Consider the following 19,752-nt stretch of genomic DNA (forward strand, 5'->3'; position numbering starts at 1 on the left):
CAGTTATCACTCCCTTACAGGATATCTGGTGTAATTTTGGTTGTGTGAGGATGGCCGTTGTACGTACTTTATCCACCCATTCACAATCATTAATGAGATTAATCGAGTCAAGGATGGCGAGCTCTGAATGGCTTGTAGATGTCATCTATGTATTTGGGTAACACTTGTTACTGAGTGTAGTGCAGATTCATCCAGAATGAAGGGAAATTACTCTCATTTAGCCCTCGTGAAAGGGCACAGCTACCATTTTGAAACTTATTTCAGAGCAACTAGTGCGGAAAAACTGCAAATTCATGCTGAGACAGTTATTGCTGGGCTGTGCCCCGGTAATTTACAGTATGACTTATTTTTTTGCTTGTGAATTTAAATAGCGATTTTATATTACAGGGTGTCAGTGATGAAGTCAACTTTGTATCCAGGCAGTTATTTTTTAATGTGATTTGTGAGAATTTATGGAACCATATTTAATTCTGAAAGGTTTATGTATGGAACAGAAGGAAAGTCTGGGTGGGTTTCAAAACTTTCTTCATTGGTGTTTGTGCATTGCCCTTGAAAGAGATGAAGAGAGAGGGAGAAGCTGAGAGTTGCAGAGCGAGAAAATGGGGGTAGTGACTCATTTTGATCTTGAAGTCGTGTCCCCATCTCCATGGAGAACATCAGCAGTGTCTGACAGCAGTGCTAGAGGGGAGTGGAGATCAAGGTTGCCTATCCCTGACTGGCATGGACAAATGGCACTGTTCAACTGTTCTGGACCTCGTTTCTTGAAAGCATCGTTGCTAACTAAGTTAGCAACTTAGTAGGTTGCGAATGGGAAATGGCATTGCAACCAAGTAAGTTGCCAACTTAGCTAGCAACGATGCTTTCTAGAAATGCACTCCAGAACTCCATCACCACCCACCACAATACACTTTTAACTAGGGTGGCCATCGATCCATTTTTACGACCTGTTTACGACATCTGCGTGTCCCTCTGATTGTCTTTCCTCTCATCCTCGCCTTGTGCTTATGGCCTCGAGATGCGAGGCAACGTCATTGACACAAACTAGACTGACAGTCGGACGTGTTTCCGATATCTGCGGCCGCCATGTTACTCCAGACTTCGCACAACAAATGAACTATATTGCTGTAGCCTTAATCTGCCCGCGATTATTATTTACGGTCCATACTCTACGTGAAATAGGCTACTAGTTCACTTTGATTGAGTGTATGAAAGTGAAATAAAGTTGCTATATTATTGCTATATTACTACTGTCTGTCTCCTATTTTTTCCTGCACTGGCAACGCATGGTGCAAGTAAGTTTGTCCGCTAAATGCATTCACAATGAGGGCTCTCAATACTTTGCACACAGGGCAAAGACAGGGTCTTTCTGCTATTTTGAGCTCGTGTTGTTGCCTATGATTATCTGTGCGTCTGCATTTAAAAAGAGGTTAACAGAAGCGGTCGCCTCTCGTTTCAAATACCGACGATAAACACACTCCTGACCTTATAACTTTGAGTAAAGTAAATCAAATAGATTGTTGGCGCATGCATGACTACCCAAAATACATGAAAAAAATATTTATGAAATAATACAGACTGCAATTGAAGGATTGTCTATCGTAACCTGCCGTCTCTGATACAACATTAGGTTAGTGGTAGCCTACTGATGGCTCCTTTATCGGAGAGAGGTAATGACATGCGAAAATCCGTCCCAAAACATCTTGTTTTACAAGTAAAACTGTTGTTGGCAGCTGAGTTAGTCTGAGGTAAGATGGCAGCGCTGCTCCCTGATTTCTGCCTACGGTTTAGAGTGCCGACTTCACTGTTTCTCCACGGAGGCGGGGAGGCGGCGAGTTGAAGCAATGGGTACGGCACGAGGATGGTAGGTTAGATAGTTAAGGGGCTGGGTTGTCCGGCCGAAGTCCGGACAGGTGGTCACCCTACTTTTAACCCAATGCATACGGTTCAGTGACATTTCAGCAGTAGTACACTTAAAGTGATACTGTGCCATTTTTGGAAATAAGCTCCCCTTGAGTTTTACCTTTCTCCTGTACTTTCAACCGTTCTCGGGGTATGGCAGTGCAAATTTTACCTCCATGCTAGCAGTTCACATTGAGTCCTATGAAACCAGCTCGCGGCTAACTGGTCTCATAGGACTCAATGTTAACTGTTAGCTTGGAGGTAAAATTTGCACTGTCATAACTAGAAAACGGTTGACAGTACAGGAGAACGGTAAAATCCTATTATTTAACTCAAGGGAAGGTGTAAAATAAGCTTATTTCCAAAAATGGGACAGTATCACTTTAAGGGCGGCACAAGGACAGCCAGTGCCACTATTGTATGGACTTCATAGACTATCCATGAAGCATATCAACCACCAATTACTAATTCATTTATGGGCATTGGATGTAAGGGTGGGCAATATATACCGTCTGCGAAATTATCGTAAATGTTGTTTTGACGATGAGTAATTTTGCAATATCGAGATATTTTTGTGAAGTCGCTAAAATCAACAAAAGCGCTGTGACAGGACTCATTCAGACAGCGACGACAGCCAAGCCTTTCAGCCAATAGTAATGTTGTTGTGAACTGGAGAATAAAGTCTGTGAACCAATGAGCAGACAGTGCTGAGGGGGGCGGGCTGCAGCGTTTTGCCAGACAGGGAGAGAGAGATTCCCGACCGTGTCACTCGTGCAGCGCTGCTGCTGCTGGGCAGTGGAGGAGAGTTGCTGTTATCCAAATGGTGGATTTACATGAGGAATTCAACCATTAAACCAGCCATTGCATGATGCTGAGGGCGTTTTGAAACTATGTGCTTTAATTAGCAGCCGTCTGTGATTATGGAAAGCCAAATAGTTAGGATTCCTAACTTAGGAGGATAAATAGCTTTGTCTCTGGTCTGAGAAATCGCTAGTTAGCATGCTAGTTAGCGAACTAGGCTAAGCAATGTTGTTCTCTACAACTATTAGTGGCTGTTACTCACTACTCAAACACCCACCTGCATGTATAGATAGCATAACTGCTTAGGTGGACAAGTACTGTTCAGTTAGACTGGCGCAGTGAGTTAAATTACAATGTGTGAAATTCAACACGCAATTTGCAGCTGCCCTAGTTTCCTATCCATGCACTTTTCCAGTCAAAAATGGCTGTCATCTAACAGAATCATAAGCAATACATTATAAAACTATTTTTATTTACATGGATATGTTTTCATGCCAAGTGATGAAGTATTACTTTACAGACCAGAGGATGTTATTAAATTCAAAAGCTCTTCAGCACAGCATTTCTCCCAACTCTCTGTCCCTCCCCAGTTACAACACAAATGCAGCACTACTACCTCCAGTGCAGAATTGAAATTAGTCTGGAATCATGCACAAATAATAGACAGCATAAATGTGTAGCTTTGTTATACTGCCATGCTTTGTGATGTAGCCTAGTGTAGACATGCCATCATTTATGCAGACCTCTTGGTAACATGCAGTTTAGGCTACATAGGCCTACAAATGTTCTGCTTCACTCACCCTGCCCTGCCAAATTCCCATACAGTACAATTCAAACACATTGATTTAGGCCCTCCTGAAATAGGCCCTACTGATTTTTGCAAGTGTTTTTGGAAATTATCGTCAAATTATCGTTATCGTGAAAATTCTAAAACTTATCGAGATATTTTTTTTTGCCCATATCGCCCACCCCTAATTTTGATGTTGTCAGGGCTTGTTAAGGCTATTATATAAATCGAAAGGTCTGAATTGCATCGCTATAGGCCTAGTGAATTTTCAAAATTTTCTTTTTTTTCAACGCCCCCCCCCCCCCCAAAAAAAAAAAAGCGTCCCGAATTTCAGCAAACCTCATCTGGTCACCCTAGTTAGGAGGATAAATAGCTTTGTCTCTGGTCTGAGAATTCGCTAGTTAGCATGCTAGTTAGCGAACTAGGCTAAGCAATGTTGTTCTCTACAACTATTAGTGGCTGTTACTCACTACTCAAACACCCACCTGCATGTATAGATAGCATAACTGCTTAGGTGGACAAGTACTGTTCAGTTAGACTGGCGCAGTGAGTTAAATTACAATGTGTGAAATTCAACACGCAATTTGCAGCTGCCCTAGTTTCCTATCCATGCACTTTTCCAGTCAAAAATGGCTGTCATCTAACAGAATCATAAGCAATACATTATAAAACTATTTTTTATTTACATGGATATGTTTTCATGCAAAGTGATGAAGTATTACTTTACAGATCAGAGCATGTTATTAAATTCAAAAGCTCTCCAGCACAGCATTTCTCCCAACTCTCTGTCCCTCCCCAGTTACAACACAAATGCAGCACTACTACCTCCAGTGCAGAATTGAAATTAGTCTGGAATCATGCACAAATAATAGACAGCATAAATGTGTAGCTTTGTTATACTGCCATGCTTTGTGATGTAGCCTAGTGTAGACATGCCATCATTTATGCAGACCTCTTGGTAACATGCAGTTTAGGCTACATAGGCCTACAAATGTTCTGCTTTACTCACCCTGCCCTGCCAAATTACAGTACAATTCAAACACATTGATTACCAGCCCCTCCTGAAATAGGCCCTACTGGTTTTTGCAAGTGTTTTTGGAAATTATCGTCAAATTATCGTTATCGTGAAAATTCTAAAACTTATCGAGATATTTTTTTTTGCCCATATCGCCCACCCCTAATTGGATGCCATTGCGCCACCTGATGTTTGAGCCCAATTTATTTTTGGGACACACACAAAACTAGCCCACTACACTTGCAATCCAACTGCGTATTTGACCATTTAATCAGTCAGGCACTGTGCATCTCACACAGACACACACACACACACACACACACACACACACACACACACACACACACACACACACACACACACACACACACACACACACACACACACACACACACACACACACACACACACACACGCTCACACACACACACACACACACACACACACACACACACACTTAAGAGACACACAGAGGAGGTATTTCAGCTTGTGCTGGATGCCTCGTAAACACTGCAACAGATGCCCTGTACTGTAGTCATAGCAACAGGAGGTGTTTTCCAGCTTTCCGATTGCATCTAACACCCCCCCATCCACTTCTAAATGAACGCACCCATGCCGATCCTAACAGATCCATGTTCGTTCCGCGTCGCCGCACAGCAATCAATAGCAATCCAGTCTCCCATCTGCCGCCTCAGCGCGCTCAGCTCCTACCTACAGTAACCTGTACTACGCATCGATTCGACAGAGGTCAGTGCTCTATGCAGAGTTCCCCTCGGTGCGATCTCTTTTTCCATGTCCATTGTCATTCATGCACTCTGGCTCCTCCAGGTCTCCCATGACTCAGGGCTCTCCCCCCTTCTCTCTTGCCCTCGTGCACCCCTCTGTCTTCGGGCGAGCACTTCGATCCACCTCCGTGACAGGCTGGAGGAAGATCTCTGCTAATTAGTGTGCCGCAAACTGAAGGCAGCAGCTCATTAGGTAGCATTAGAAGGACCAACACATGCACATACTGTTCAATACATACAGTACAAGACACACACGCACACACACAAACACACACACACACACACCTATACATACACAATAAGTTGACACATACATTTACAGCATAATACTACACGTACTTGCATACAGACAAACAAACAAATTTTTATTCAAGACACTGTGTTTGGTGGTTGCAGTAAGTCAATTAGCTTTGTTTTAAAACTTTAATCCTCAGTGGCGATACATTTTTAATAATTTCAATAAGAAGCTCTGACCTCCGGCCCCAGACATACCGTGTACACACACACACACACACACACACACACACACACACACACACACACACACACACACACACACACAGCATCTTAGCACATAGTACATTCCCCAATGAGACTCCTGCTGCATTTAGTGGTTGGGGGATGAGGAAATGGGCTCCTGTTTCAGTGAGGTATTGTGTTGGTGGTTTAGTTGGATGCTGGGAAGGAAGCAGTGTGTTACTGTGCTCTGCTCTGTGTGTCCCCTCAGGACCCTGAGCCAGCAAACCGTAATCAATCAATCAAGCAAGCAAGCAGCCCGCTCGATGGATTGATTGATTGATTGATTGATTGATTGATTGTTTTTATTTGAACATTATTAACATAAAACATGGGACAGTAACCTTAGCCATAAGGAACAGTAACCTTAGCCATATACAGTTATATACAGCAAATGAAGAGAAAGAACTGTCAACTCCACTCTAGAGTTGAGATCCCTCTCGTCTCGCCACGCTACTAGATGAAGTCATTCTACCAGGAGAACTGCTGATGACAGAGCTGCTCTTGTACAAGTAGCTTGCTTTTTTCCCCTCCTCCTTCGCCTTATCATCTCTGTGGTATCTGGCTGCCAGGATTATTATATGGGGTTCAGGCACTTCTCTTCTCAGGCTTTGAACTTTCATAGAGATATTTTTGAAGACATTGTCCTTTGTCCTGACCACACACACACACACACACATGTTCTGTGTTGAGAGGTGGCAGTGTGATTTAACCCAGCATGTTCCCGGCTAAGTGATTCTCTCTGCAGTCGCAGATGTTTAGCTTCCATGTTGGATGGGGTGATGGGGATGGGATCCCCCTCCCTTCTTTTCTCTTTCTCTCTCTCCCTCTCTCTTCCTCTCTCTCTCTCTCTCTCTCTCTCTCTCTCTCTCTCTCTCTCTCTCCTCTCTCTCTCTCTCTCTCCTCTCTCTCTCTCTCTCACACACACACACACACACACACACACACACACACACACACACACACACACACACACACACACACACACACACACACACACTAAGACAGACTTCACTGCACTCTACCCAAGCTCTCCTTCACTGAGTCCCATCTCTTTAGCAATCTTCCCCGAAAACAGCCTGCCAGTCCATCAGCAAGCCTCGCTGAGTAGTGCTTTATGGAGTGGATGGCGCCTATAAATGAAATGGTAAGAGTTTGGCTCTGCGAGACTGCCAAGGTCTTTTCTCTGCTCTGCAGCAGTCCAGAGATGAGCTGGGTATTATATTGCTGTGAAGGCTCTGAGATGTTCTCGCAGTGAACTGACACTAATTGAATTCAACACACGGTGTGTTGCCTGTAATTCCGACTGGCATCTCCTTTTCCGTGTATGGCTCCATTCTCGTAGCAAAACTTTGCATGTCTCGCAGAGAGAGAATCCACGTGTGTCTTTTGCTTCTTAATGTTAGTCTGCTACACAGTCAGAGTTTGACGTGGTTAGTCACAGGGTGGGTGCCAACAAAATGGTGTAGCCATAAATAGAATAGTGTGTGTGTGTGTGTATGTGCGCGCGCGCGTGTGTGTGTGTGTGTGTGTGTGTGTGTGTGTGTGTGTGTGTGTGTGTGTGTGTGTGTGTGTGTGTGTGTGTGTGTGTGTGTGTGTGTGTGTGTGTGTGTGAATATGCTGATGCAGAGTAAAGCAGTGCTATGTTATTACTGCTGCTCTGGTCTTTAGCAGCACTTGAATTTGAATTAGATGCTCTGACGTAGGAGAGAGAGAGGAAGCGGCGTGGCATTTGGAGGTGCTATTTCTGTTCGCGTACGCTTGTGCGTGTGTGTGTGTGTGTGTGTGTGTGGCCTCACCTATTGCGAATGGACCCTTGTTGTAAGACTGACCCATCTACCGCTTTTATTGATTCAAGGTATTTTTAGCCCAGGCGTTGACTCACAGCAGCCGTGGCCAGCATTAATGAGAAAAAGGAAATCCATTTGACTCAGCCTCCCCTGGTCTCCCCAGGAGCGACTTTTAGGTCATGCTGCGTTTATTTTGTGTTGTTTTTCAAATTAGTGTAGGAGCTAGTACTCCTCTCAGCTCAGTTGTAACTCAACCCCGTCCTCCATACCACTCCTTTTATCCTCACTCTTTCACTCAACACTCTCCTCTTCTCTCACAATTTCTCTTCATCTCTTCCCCCATCTCCCCATTGACTCCTCTGTGGCTGTGATGTGAGAGTGAGTCAGTCAGACTCCCTGTCCCTGGCTCTCAGAAGTCTGCTTTCTTCCACGGCCTGTCAGGAGGAAGAGGGGGGTAAGGGGCTGAGGAGGATGTGGGTATGCAGGGTGGCAGGGATGGAGGTGGGCTATTACAGAGGGTGCCAGCTCAGTGCCAGTCTAATTGAAGTTTTTAATGAAAGGCAGACCATGAGTGATGCCAGAGAAAAGTCTCAGCTGCTCTGCTCGCACGCACACACACTCTCACTCTCTCTCTCTCACACACACACACACACACACACACACACACACACACACACACACACACACACACACACACACACACACACACACACACACACACACACACACACACACACATGCCAGCCCTTTTCTCCCCGTGTCACCCCTGAAGCTTGGCAGTTTCCCACTGCACAAAGCAAAAGGAAAAGTCATAGAGGAAGCAGATGAGCCAGACATGTGTAGTTCTCTAGTCGGCCTCAGCTGCTTACTTAACCTCTGACCTTTCATTTGGACTCCAGGTCACTTGTTGTTTTTGATCATTGCAAAAACAACCCTGCCGTCGCAATGTTAATTACAGCAATTTGTTATTGAAGTAGGAATCATTTCTCAAAAAACATTATGTAGGATTGCCAGACCTGCAGCTACAATATTTAAGCCTTACACTGTGACATTCCCTCACAGCCGGGCACACTCAATTCCATTTGCATCGTGCCTCACGGCAACAAATATCAGCAGTGTGTGATCCGCATGTAGAGAGGCCATGGCGGTCTACTGTGGGCTACCATTAAATATGGATACTGTATATACGTAAATAGTATACTGCATATGAGTCGCTGCTGAGGTGCAATTAACCTCTCTGCCTTTGCCCACTGCCGCGTGCGTGCGTGTGTGTGTTTCCTGCCCTTTAGGCTCACACACCAAAGGAGCGAGGAATATAATTGATTGACCTAAATGAACTGTAATCTGTGTTAGTTGGCAGCATAGCCCCTTTGAATCCGACTTGTGCGCGTGACCCGTCACACTGCAGGTTAGAGCAGTTTGCAGTATACATGGGTTTCCCGCGCTATGAGGAGGGGCAAGATGCTAAGCAGCCAACCATGTGAGCTCATTTTTTGAGTGACAGCAGTTTCCAACAATCAGAGGTTGAATTGTGCGCTGCCAGGGGTGCGCGCATACAGGGATTGTCAACAAACATGAAACCCATGTATACTGTATATGTACACATGTAGCCTTCCTGATGGTGTGTGAATGCTTTGCAGAACAATATCTGTACATAATCAAGGCACACATTGACTTTGTCCCCTCTATGATTGCTATTAACTAGAGGTGCTCCGATCACCATTTTTTGGCCCGATCACCGATACCGATCACCAAAAATCTTTATCTGCCGATTACCGATCATTGCCGATCACAAAAATGATTTCCTATTTTTTTAATAGCATATTAATTATCCTTATTGAATACCATTTCTGCCCATAAACCAATCAATCTTAATTTGCACATGTCTATTATTAGGCTATTATTATTATTATTATTATTATTATTATTATTATTATTATTATTATTATTATTATTATTATCTTTCAGACTAGTGTTGGTAATACAGTCTACAGTATTAATCAATGTATAAGTTATTGCATAGAATAACTAAACTATTTAAGATTGAATTGACACTGAAACATTACATCAAATAGTCTTCCACATACGAGAAAAAAACAACCTGTCGCTTTAAATGAGCAGCCTCGTGAGGAGAGCCCCTCCCCTCTCTGTCACCGTCCACAGTTGCAGTGCTCCACTACCGTTCTGAATGTCTCTCTCAAGTTTTAACCACATCTGTCGCCGTTTGGTGTTTCAGCGACTATCAAACTAATCGACTGACTGCCAATTACAACTTTGAAAACAATAATTGACATGTTTGTGCTGACAACGTGAAGTTGTCGCGTGCTGACCGAGGCAACTACACAGGTTATAACGTAAAATGGCTCACTGGCGAGTACTCAATCGCAAATTACATTGTCAGGTAAACGGCGCATGGATCGGAAAATCAGATCATTGTTGATGCAGATACGGTTATGAATGGTGGAAATGAAGGGGGGAATGGCGAAAAGTAAAGATGCCTTCTTTTGGTGCACTTGCAGCTGTGCAGAGCCAGCGCCTACATGCAGCGCCAGGTGTAAAGGCAAATGGTTGCGTGAGGAATTTAATATCTCTCGATCGGTTTTTTGATCGGCATGTTTTTCCGATCACCGATCAGGCTATTTTTGGCCATTATCGGCCGGTCATGATCGGCAGCCGAGCAATCGGAGCACCTCTACTATTAACATACCTAGAGATACAGGCCAATTTCCCTTGAAGAGTCAGGTTTGAGTTTGGCATGGCTCTTGTCCTTCCCAACTCTACCTAATCTCTCTTTTCCACTCACATACAGTATAGTGACTGGGATCAGAAGCTATTTACTTGTTACCATGCTATTAGTAAGGTCAGGTAAGGTCCCGTGAGCACAGAACTACGTCACTTCTGCTCATGAGGTCAATAAAAGCTCAAGGACAAAAAAAGTACTTAATAAAAAAAAAATCTCAAACCCACCTCTGCTTGCCGTACTGTTTGTGATGTTTTGTTAGATCATTTCTTTACATACAGTATCTAGGCTAGATACTGTATGTAAAGAATCTAGGGCACCCTCTTATGGCCCTGTCTATTGAACATTGGTGAATTAGAAGAGTCATTAAAAATTGTCCCTCCGCGCTTGCTGTACTGCAGGAGTACCAGGCCCAGCTGGAGGAGATGCAGGTGACCATTCGGCAGCTGGAGGAGGACCTGTCGGCCGCCCGTCGCCGTAGCGACCTATACGAGTCCGAGCTGCGTGAGTCCCGTCAGACCAGCGAGGACCTGAAGAGGAAGGCCGTGGAGTACCAGCAGCGGATGCAGAAGGTCCGCCCGACTGGCTCGCCTTGTTGTGTCTTCTGCCTTTTTTATTTCTCTTTTTCACAGATTCTCTCTCATCCAGGTTATAATATGAAGAGTTCCTTTGCAAAACAACGCATATCCATTTTGGAACATTATGGAAAATTGATGTTTTTGTAGTGGGCATTGCATTGCATAATACATTTTACATATGAAGAGTTCAGATGCAAAACCCCCTAAGTGCCTTTTCAGAAACATGTCATAATTCATTTTTATGTAATACAAATCTATCCATATTGCATTTTTTTATTTATGTACTTTAAATATTTATATGTATCATCAAGTACATGAATGTAAACCAAACCAACAACGGGGTTCCCTGAAAATATAATACACCAGCGGTGACAAGATTAAGCGACAGAGAATGGCTGGACTGTGCAGCAAGAGTGACAGAAGCGACAGAGTATGTCCTTTGAAAGCATTCCCAACATTCCCATCGGCTGTGGCAGCTGTCACTGATCCGCATCATACCTCATTTGCATATTTGCTCAAGTCCAACTACAAACTGTCGCTCAAGTTGATCAAAGTGACTCTAGTCGCCCAAATTGCTTTTGTCTCTTCTGTCGCCAGCAACTCAATACAAAGTCGATTACTTCTCTCACTGGAGTTGCTCAAGTTGCGTCTGGTCTATTCATGCCTTTACTTTCAGTGGGAACGCTGAATATATCAAAAGAGTTTTGTTGTGCAAGCCACTGGACGTTTTCTTGACCTCAATAAATGTTTGTTTTTCTCATCCAAAGAAACTTCATCAGTTGTCGGGCTGATGTTCCCTGTTAGATCAAAAAACGAGTGATGAAGTGCTTTGGATGAGTAACCAAGCTGAAGAAGTAGTTCAGTTGCTTACAAGTACACTGCTTGGATTTAAGAGCCTTCCATTCTTCTCGCATACATGTCTGCCAGGTGAGGTGATCATGCTGTCCTGTTCTGTTGTGTTTTAGGCTAAAGAGCAAGGCAGGTCCGAGGTGGAAGAGCTGCTATCCAAGCTTGAGAAGGTGAGCTGAACCAAGAGAGAGGATTATTTCTGCTCACCACATCCAGGATGAGTTGCATAATGTTTATGCATTTGCATTGTATTGTATGTGTATTTGCTGTGCAAGTTGAAAAACTAAGCACATTGCATTGATATGTAGCTACATCAGCAACATTACTACTACATTAGAGACACAGTTGGTAATGACATTCTGGCTATAACACACATAGTTTACGTTTGCAGTCAATATGAATGATCATATCACCAAAATGTTTTTCTTTAATTTATGTAGTCTGTTTGGAATAAAGTGCTTGTGTTTTCTTAGTCCTTGATGTAGGTCTTTGAGGTGTGTGTGCGCACGTGCGCGTTTGTGTGTGTACTGCCATCACCATGCATTTGACTGATGTCATCACCCTGTGCTTTCAGACTAATGCTGAGCAGCAAGCAAAAATTCTTGAGCTCCAAGACAAACTCTCCAAAGTAAGTGCCCCCTCTCTCGCTCTCGCTCTCTCTCTCTCTCTCTCTCTCTCTCTCTCTCTCTCTCTCTCTCTCTCTCTGTCTCTGTCTCTGTCTCTGTCTCTGTCTCTGTCTCTCTCTCTCTCTCTCTCTCTCTCTCTCTCTCTCTCTCTCCCTCTCTCTGTGTTATGATAGACAATGCTGTTTGTATTGTTATGTATAGGCAATGCTGCATGTGTGTGTGTGTGTGCATGCGTGCATGACCGTGTAATGTGTACTTGTTGGTGTTTTCTGATAGATGGCCATTGCAGGGTGTGTGTGTTTGTGTGTCTGAGTTGTGTTGTGGTGCAGGCAGCGGTAGCATAATGGCTTTGGTTAATGATGCGTAATGAATGGTTGGGCATGATCTGTTCTCAGTGAGGGACAAATAACCCCCTCTCCTCCCCTCCCCTCCCTTCCCAGTCTCCTTCTCTTCCTCTCTCCTCTACCTGCTAATAAGACTCTTGAGAGTGCAGGCAGTGTAGTGTGTGTGAGTGTGTGTGCGCGTTCATGTGACGAGAGAGAGAAGTGAGAAATAGATCTGTCATTACGTGTGTGTGGGTTGAGGGAGAGGCTAAGCGTATGGATGAGGACTACCGTGAAGTGTCTGTGTGTGCACGCGCATTCGTGTGTGTGTGTGCGAGTGGGTCTGCGCTCGCGCGTGTGAGAACGTGTTTGCGTGCGTGAGAGAGTGCGCGTTTGTGTGCGTGCAAGACATAAAGAGATCTGCAGCTCTCTGGGCTACGTGCCATGTTTTTTTATTCTCAGCTCAAGGCCATCTTGCTCGGGGAGAAGAGGGAGAATGGAAGTCTGGCTGTCTGATTGTAAAGCTCACCACACACTCGCTCACTGGCCGCTTTTTGATCAAGATAGCGTCTATTGTGCTGTGAGGCGTCCTTAACCCATGACCCAGCATCAAATGAGACTGCCTGCAGTTGTGGACGATGAATAGTAATGAATGATGGTTGAAATAATGATTGTTTTGTTATAATAGCGATGACAGCAATGGTAGTAGTAATAATAATATAATGATTAATAATAATGATAATGATGAATAGATATCTAAAGTTAAGCAGATAGTGTAGTAGCAAGTTGGTATTCAGTTTGTCTCGAGGCTATATGTGTATCCTGAGCAAGTTAAATGGCCTTGGTGTGTGCCATGTTGGATCCATTGATTTGGATCTTTCGTTTGCCCACCACACAATTCTGTCCAGTCTCAGAATATGGTTTACATCAGGGGTCCTCAAGTAAAAGTCACTGCTGCAATTTGATTGGCTCAAGCGAGTGAAGCTGCTGCTGTGATAACTGAACTAACTACCACTGTCACCAGATGATTCAGAAAGCAAATGTCTCCAAACACTCTCCCACCCTCTGGCCCTCTCTGGCAACCATTGTAACTTGACGATCCTTCCCATGACGCTCTCTGTGCCGTGACCTCTGACCCCTCTCCCAGGCAGTGAAGGCGAGCACCGAGGCCACGGAGCTGCTGCAGAACATCCGGCAGGCCAAGGAGCGTCTGGAGCGCGAGCTGGAGCGACTACGCAGCAAGTCCGACCCCAGCGACACGCTGCGCAGACGCCTGCGAGAGACAGAGGCATGAACACCACACCATTCATCATCACCACAGTGGCAAAGCACTGATGCACACAAATACACAAATACACACAGCAACAGCTGCCACACCATCAAAGCATTTCATATCCGCCAGACACGCTGCTCAGACGTGCAAGCCTGCGCCAGACAGAGGCACATGCACCACCATTCATCAACACTTCGAAATGGGCACCGCAACAACAGCCACACTATCAAAGCACTTCATAGCAGTCAGATATGTAATACTTGTGCGAAAACCGAGGCATTGTAGTCTATTCCTACATTAAATAATGCTGCATTTAGCTGCACAGCAACAACAAAACGCAAATCAAAACAGAACACATTTATTTATATCAGTCATAGACACACAACCCGTCGTCGTGTGTCGCTGATATAGTATAAGACTATAATGACGATAGTGGCAGAGCAAATTTTATGCATCCACACAAAAAGGGACAAAGACAAAGATGCACCTCACACACACAGTCGAGCAGTATCCACAGCAAAGCACAAGTATTTATCGACATCAAAGTCAGACACACCCAGGCTCAGTGGTGGATCGTTTTTCATGCCAGAACACACAGCGACTGTCCATTTATGCAGACACACACTCACACAATATCAACAAATAATTTTATTAATATCGAAGTGAGACACACAGAGTGATGAGATGGCAACCTGGATTCATTAGTTTACAGTGCCACATATTCTAAATAATCTAGGTGATCAACTAGGCAATCACCTGGTTAAGACCATGTAATTGTGAATATGTGGTGTTTTTAACTAATGGATCCAGGTTGCCCACCAGTGGAGATGTACATTTATTTGGTCAGTAGTCTGTTAGCATTTAGATTCATTTACTCACTCCTTAAAATCTCATAAACATGAGTCAGGTTGGACCCAAGTGTGAGTCAGGTTGGACCCAAGTGTGATGTAGTTTGTTTGTGCAGGAGGGCAGGAAGACCCTGGAGAACCAGGTGAAGCGTCTGGAGATTGTGGAGCGAAGGGAGAACAAGCTAAAGGATGACATCCAGACCAAATCCCACCAGATCCAGCAGATGGCTGACAAGATACTGGTGAGGGAGCGGCAGGGATGAGACTGTCTGTCTGTCTGTCTATCTATCTGTCTGTGCCTGCCTATTTGCCTGTCTGTCGATCTGCCTATCTATCTGTCTGTCGATCTGCTTGTCTATCTATCTGTCTGTCTGTCTGTCTATCTGTCTAGGTATCTGTCTATCTACGTATCTGTCCATCTTTTCATCCATCGAGTGGCAGGAATGAGACTAGCCAAGACCCTCCTGCCCCTGTCAGCATTCCTCCTCATCTCTTCTCCCAGCACCTGCTGCCTTTTCTGCACCATCTCACTCATTCCCTCCTCTTATTTTCTCTTCCATCAGTCTCTCTCTCACTTCCTCTATTTTTTTTAGCTATCCTCTTTTATCACACACACCTTCACTCCTTCCCTTTGCCAAATACTGTCAGGCTGGCAGCCAACATGTTTGACCTCCAAAGCTACTCCTTCTATCTTCCCTCATCACTTTTGTCTGTGTGTGTGTGCGCGTGCGGGTGTGCGTGTGTGTGTGCGCGTGTGTGTGTGTGTGTGTGTGTGTGTGTGTGTGTGTGTGTGTGTGTGTGTGTGTGTGCGCGCGTGTGCGCGCGTGTGCGCGTGCGTGTGTGTGTGTGTGTGTGTGTGCGCGCGTGTGCGCGTGTGCGCGTGCGTTAGGAGCTGGAGGAGCACCTGAGAGAGGCTCAGGTCACCACCCAGAGGATGGAGGCTCATCTGGTGCAGAAGGAAAGACACTACGAGGACAAAATCAAGGTAAGTGCCTGAGAGTTAGACATCAAAGTGGATAACCCCTAGAAACACATTTCCACAAAGCACTATTGAGTGATATGTTGGATCTGTCCAATGTGCTGCTGGACGCCTTATTTTCTATTTGGGATTAATAAAGTTGCTACTCTAGTAGTAAAGTCTACTCTACTCTACTCAACTCTCCACTCTGCCATGTACATTTTGTGGACGAAAAAGTCTGAAAAGGTTTCAAAAATGCACTAATCTGCCTGTCTGACTGTTTCTGTCTTTTCATCTGTTTGTCTGTGTGGAGGTTCTGGAGGCCCAGATGAAGGCGGACCTGGCTGAGAAGGAAAGCCTGGAGAACAAACGGGCCCAGCAGGAGGAGGAGGCCCGCGAGAAGTGCAAACTCATCAGCGAACAGAAAGCGGTCAGTTGGTACACACACACATGCAGAGTCACTCACACAAACACATTTTCATTCACAAAGACACGGCACTGAGTTCTTCTTCTCCTCCTCCCCTAAATAACTCATTCTCAATGACACACAGACTTGATTACGTTCTTCTTAGTGGGGGGGCACAGGCACAGGGCGGTAAGCCCTCCACATTTGGGCTTGCATACTCATGAGGACCCAGGTTCGAGTCCGGCCTGGGTCATGTCCCAACCTTACCCCATCTCTCTCCCACTCATTTCTAGTCAGCTCTTCACCGTTGCTGTCGAATAAAGGCATAACAGCCCCAAAGAAATGTGGTAACACTTTATTTTAGGGATACATCTATTAGCACTAATACATACAATATTAATGCCTTTGTAAGTAACTTGTAAGGCATGTACTAAGCAAAATAAGACAGTTGTTAAGCATGTATTCACAAATGTCTTGTTTATGCCCAATTAGGGATTTATTACCAATATAACCTTAGTAAGGACCTAGTAGACCTAGATTTCTATTTATGAGTAAGCAGTAAGGGCCAGAATACAATGTGTATAAGCTCCTGGTACATTGTGTGAACAAACCCTGAACAGTGTGAAAACAGATGTGGAATAAGGGTCCCTATTCTAAAGTGATGCATTGCTCAGCCCAGATGGCCTAGGGCCCCCGCACTACCTAGGGCCCCCACACTACCAAGGGATCCCACTCTACCCACACTCCACCCTCGGGAGGCAAAGTGTAAAAATGTTGCTGACCCTGCATTAGTCTCATTAGGTACATTGACCTCACTTACTCTACTTAAGATATTAGAGTGTAAATGAAAGCACTATATAGCAAGGATTGGACGTAAACTTCTCAATGACGGTAGGTGGTGAGATGTCATTTTTTCATACATCAATTAGTTTTAATAGTAAAAACCCTACAATAAATGCAGAATATAACGATGAGTAATAGTTAAGAGGCGAAACTAAGCTATTCATTTGTGATATATGAGTTAATGTTTGAAAAACTTAGCTCCAAGAAGTGCACTGCATAATGGGAACGCCCTTAGTCAGAAATGCAATAAATGGCCAATGATGCAATGATAATATTTCTGTTGTTACGTTCATGGCAAATTGTTTGGATAGCATCTACATTTCACAAGTGAGGGGAGGAGCTAAGAACGTAGGCTCAGAGCTGGGTAGGTTGTCTGTTGGCCTAGATTGCGTACCCATCATGCACTGCACTTCTTGAAGCTAATATTCTCAAACATTAACTTAATTATCACAAAAGAATAGATTAGTTTTGCTTCAAAACTATTATTCTAATGTTCTGCATTTATTTTTGGGGTTTTTACAATTTAAACTAAGTGGTACATGAAAAAAATTACATCTCACCAACCCACCGCCATCGAGAAGTGTACGTTCAATCCTTGCTATATATAGGCTCCTGTTACCATCCATACAAAATTGTGAAAAAGAGGAAACTAGATGATTCAGCTCATTAATTCGTAATCATTTAATCTACCCTTACAGTTTGTCGATTGTGGGGGCTAGGTAGCGTGGGCCTGGGTGGTGTGGGGGCCCTAGGTAACGAGGGGGACTTTGGTAGTGCGGAGGCCCTGAGCCATCTGGGCTGACCAATGCATCACTTTAGAATAGGGACCCTTATTCCGCATCTGTTTTCACACTGTTCAGGGTTTGTTCACACAGTGTGTCGGGAGCTTATACACATTGAATTCTGCCACTTACTACTTACTAATAAATAGAAATATAGGCTTACTGGTCCTTACTAAGGTTATATTAGTAATAAATCCCTAATTGGGCATGAACAAGACATTTGTGAATACATGCTTAACAACTGTCTTATTTTGCTTAGTACATGCCTTACAAGTTACTTACACAGGCATTAATATTGTATGTATTAGGGCTAATAGATGTATCCCTAAAATAAAGTGTTACCATAAATGTATTTTAAAAAGTTCCTCTGTCCACATTTTGCCTAAGAAAAGTCTACTGAATCTTTCTGTCCTCTGAATCTCCTTCTGTCGTCACCTGAAAATACTTTTCCAAACAGGCTTTAGTTAGTTTTGGCTTTGCTTTCCACTTCGCTCCACCTGGCTAGTCTGCGTGTTTGACTGCAGATTTGCTGGATTTGTATTGGAGGTTTTAGTGTTGTTTGTGTTCTTGAGCCACAGAACTACATAGTTTGTGAGAGACTGGCTTAGTGACAGTAGACTAGTGTCAAAGAGCCTTCTTAGTTTGATCGTATGTGCTTTGTAAAAGAGGGACCACAGCTGGTGACAGTTGGCTAACAAGAGCACAAGGAGGAAAAGAACAAAGCTGATTTGTGCATTCCCTTTAGTCCATGTAGAACTCGACCTAAAGGCCTGATCAATTAATCAGTTGAGTGAGCATGCAGATTGTAAACAGTGTGCCCCCCTTGCGCAATAGCAAAAAATGAAATGCATCAATTATCATCCGAGATGGGATCCTCTTTACCAACTTGTGCAGCCTCCCGAGTCTCGGCAGACACTAAATATTTTAACATCAGTTAGTGCCTTACTGCCATAATTAGCCTCTGAATAATGGATAGTCTGCAGTGGCGGGATTATAGCATGTGTTTATATGTGCAGACTTCTGTGTCTGTGTGTATATGCATGTATGTGTGTGTGCACATGTGTACGTATGTGTCCGTAGGAATCTACTGCTCTGTGTTGCAGGAAAATTAGATATTCATAAAAATATGAATATTATATCAACACAATAAACAAATATGCAGAGCTTGCTGAAGTATGTCTATGTCAATGGGGAATGGGGGAGATGCTGTCTAATGTTGTTCTCTCTGTCCTCTTGTCTCTTATGCAGACCATCAATGCCATGGACTCCAAGATGAAGAACCTGGAGCAGCGTATTGCAGAGCTCTCAGAGGCCAACAAGCTGGCCGCCAACAGCAGTATCTACACTCAGAAGAATATGTGAGTGGCTCTATCTGTCCCTAGCCCCGTCCTTCATTTTTGTCTCGCTTTATACGTGCATCTCTCTCTCTTGTTCTGTTCTCTCTGTCTTTCTATTTGGATCTGACTGCCTCACGTAATCTCTCACTGACTTGCTCCCTGACTTGTGCTCTCTGTATTTCTTTCTCTCTCTTTCTGACTTTTTGTCTCTGTCTCCCTCTCCGTCTTTCTGTCTCTGTCTTATTCTCTCTCTCTCTCTCTCTCTCTCTCTCTCTCTCTCTCTCTCTCTCTCTCTCTCTCTCTGCTCTCTCTCTCTCTCTCTCTCTCTCTCTCTCTCTCTCTCTCTCTCTCTCTCTCTCTCCCCCCTCTCTCCCTCTCCCTCCCTGCACTTATTAAAACCTTGTAGTAAGCCATTACTCTTATTCCCCAACACTAACGTGCCATAGCTGATGTAGATGCTCCCAGACAAATGGCAGCTCTGGCCTTGCCTGTCCACAAACCCCTAATGGTGGCCAAACCCCTAATGGTGTTATACCTACGCATTTAATATTGAGTGAACAGCGCACATAACCACTCGCTGTTGGCCAAATGCATTT

General features: G+C 44.2%; 1 protein-coding gene across 5 annotated transcripts in view; it reads left to right on the forward strand.

Annotated features, from left to right (window-relative positions):
• Positions 1–19,752, forward strand: part of cita (citron rho-interacting serine/threonine kinase a) — a 118,082-nt gene that overhangs the window by 43,106 nt on the left and 55,224 nt on the right. For all 5 annotated transcript variants that reach the window (XM_063211002.1, XM_063211003.1, XM_063211005.1 and 2 more), the window contains exons 14-21: positions 10,735–10,905; positions 11,877–11,930; positions 12,335–12,388; positions 13,857–13,997; positions 14,947–15,072; positions 15,720–15,815; positions 16,102–16,218; positions 19,068–19,177. In XM_063211002.1, coding sequence (XP_063067072.1) covers positions 10,735–10,905; positions 11,877–11,930; positions 12,335–12,388; positions 13,857–13,997; positions 14,947–15,072; positions 15,720–15,815; positions 16,102–16,218; positions 19,068–19,177 — 869 coding nt within the window. The remainder of the gene's footprint in view (positions 1–10,734; positions 10,906–11,876; positions 11,931–12,334; positions 12,389–13,856; positions 13,998–14,946; positions 15,073–15,719; positions 15,816–16,101; positions 16,219–19,067; positions 19,178–19,752) is intronic.

This window comes from Engraulis encrasicolus, chromosome 11 (assembly GCF_034702125.1).
Source record: "Engraulis encrasicolus isolate BLACKSEA-1 chromosome 11, IST_EnEncr_1.0, whole genome shotgun sequence".
Classification (NCBI taxonomy): domain Eukaryota; kingdom Metazoa; phylum Chordata; class Actinopteri; order Clupeiformes; family Engraulidae; genus Engraulis; species Engraulis encrasicolus.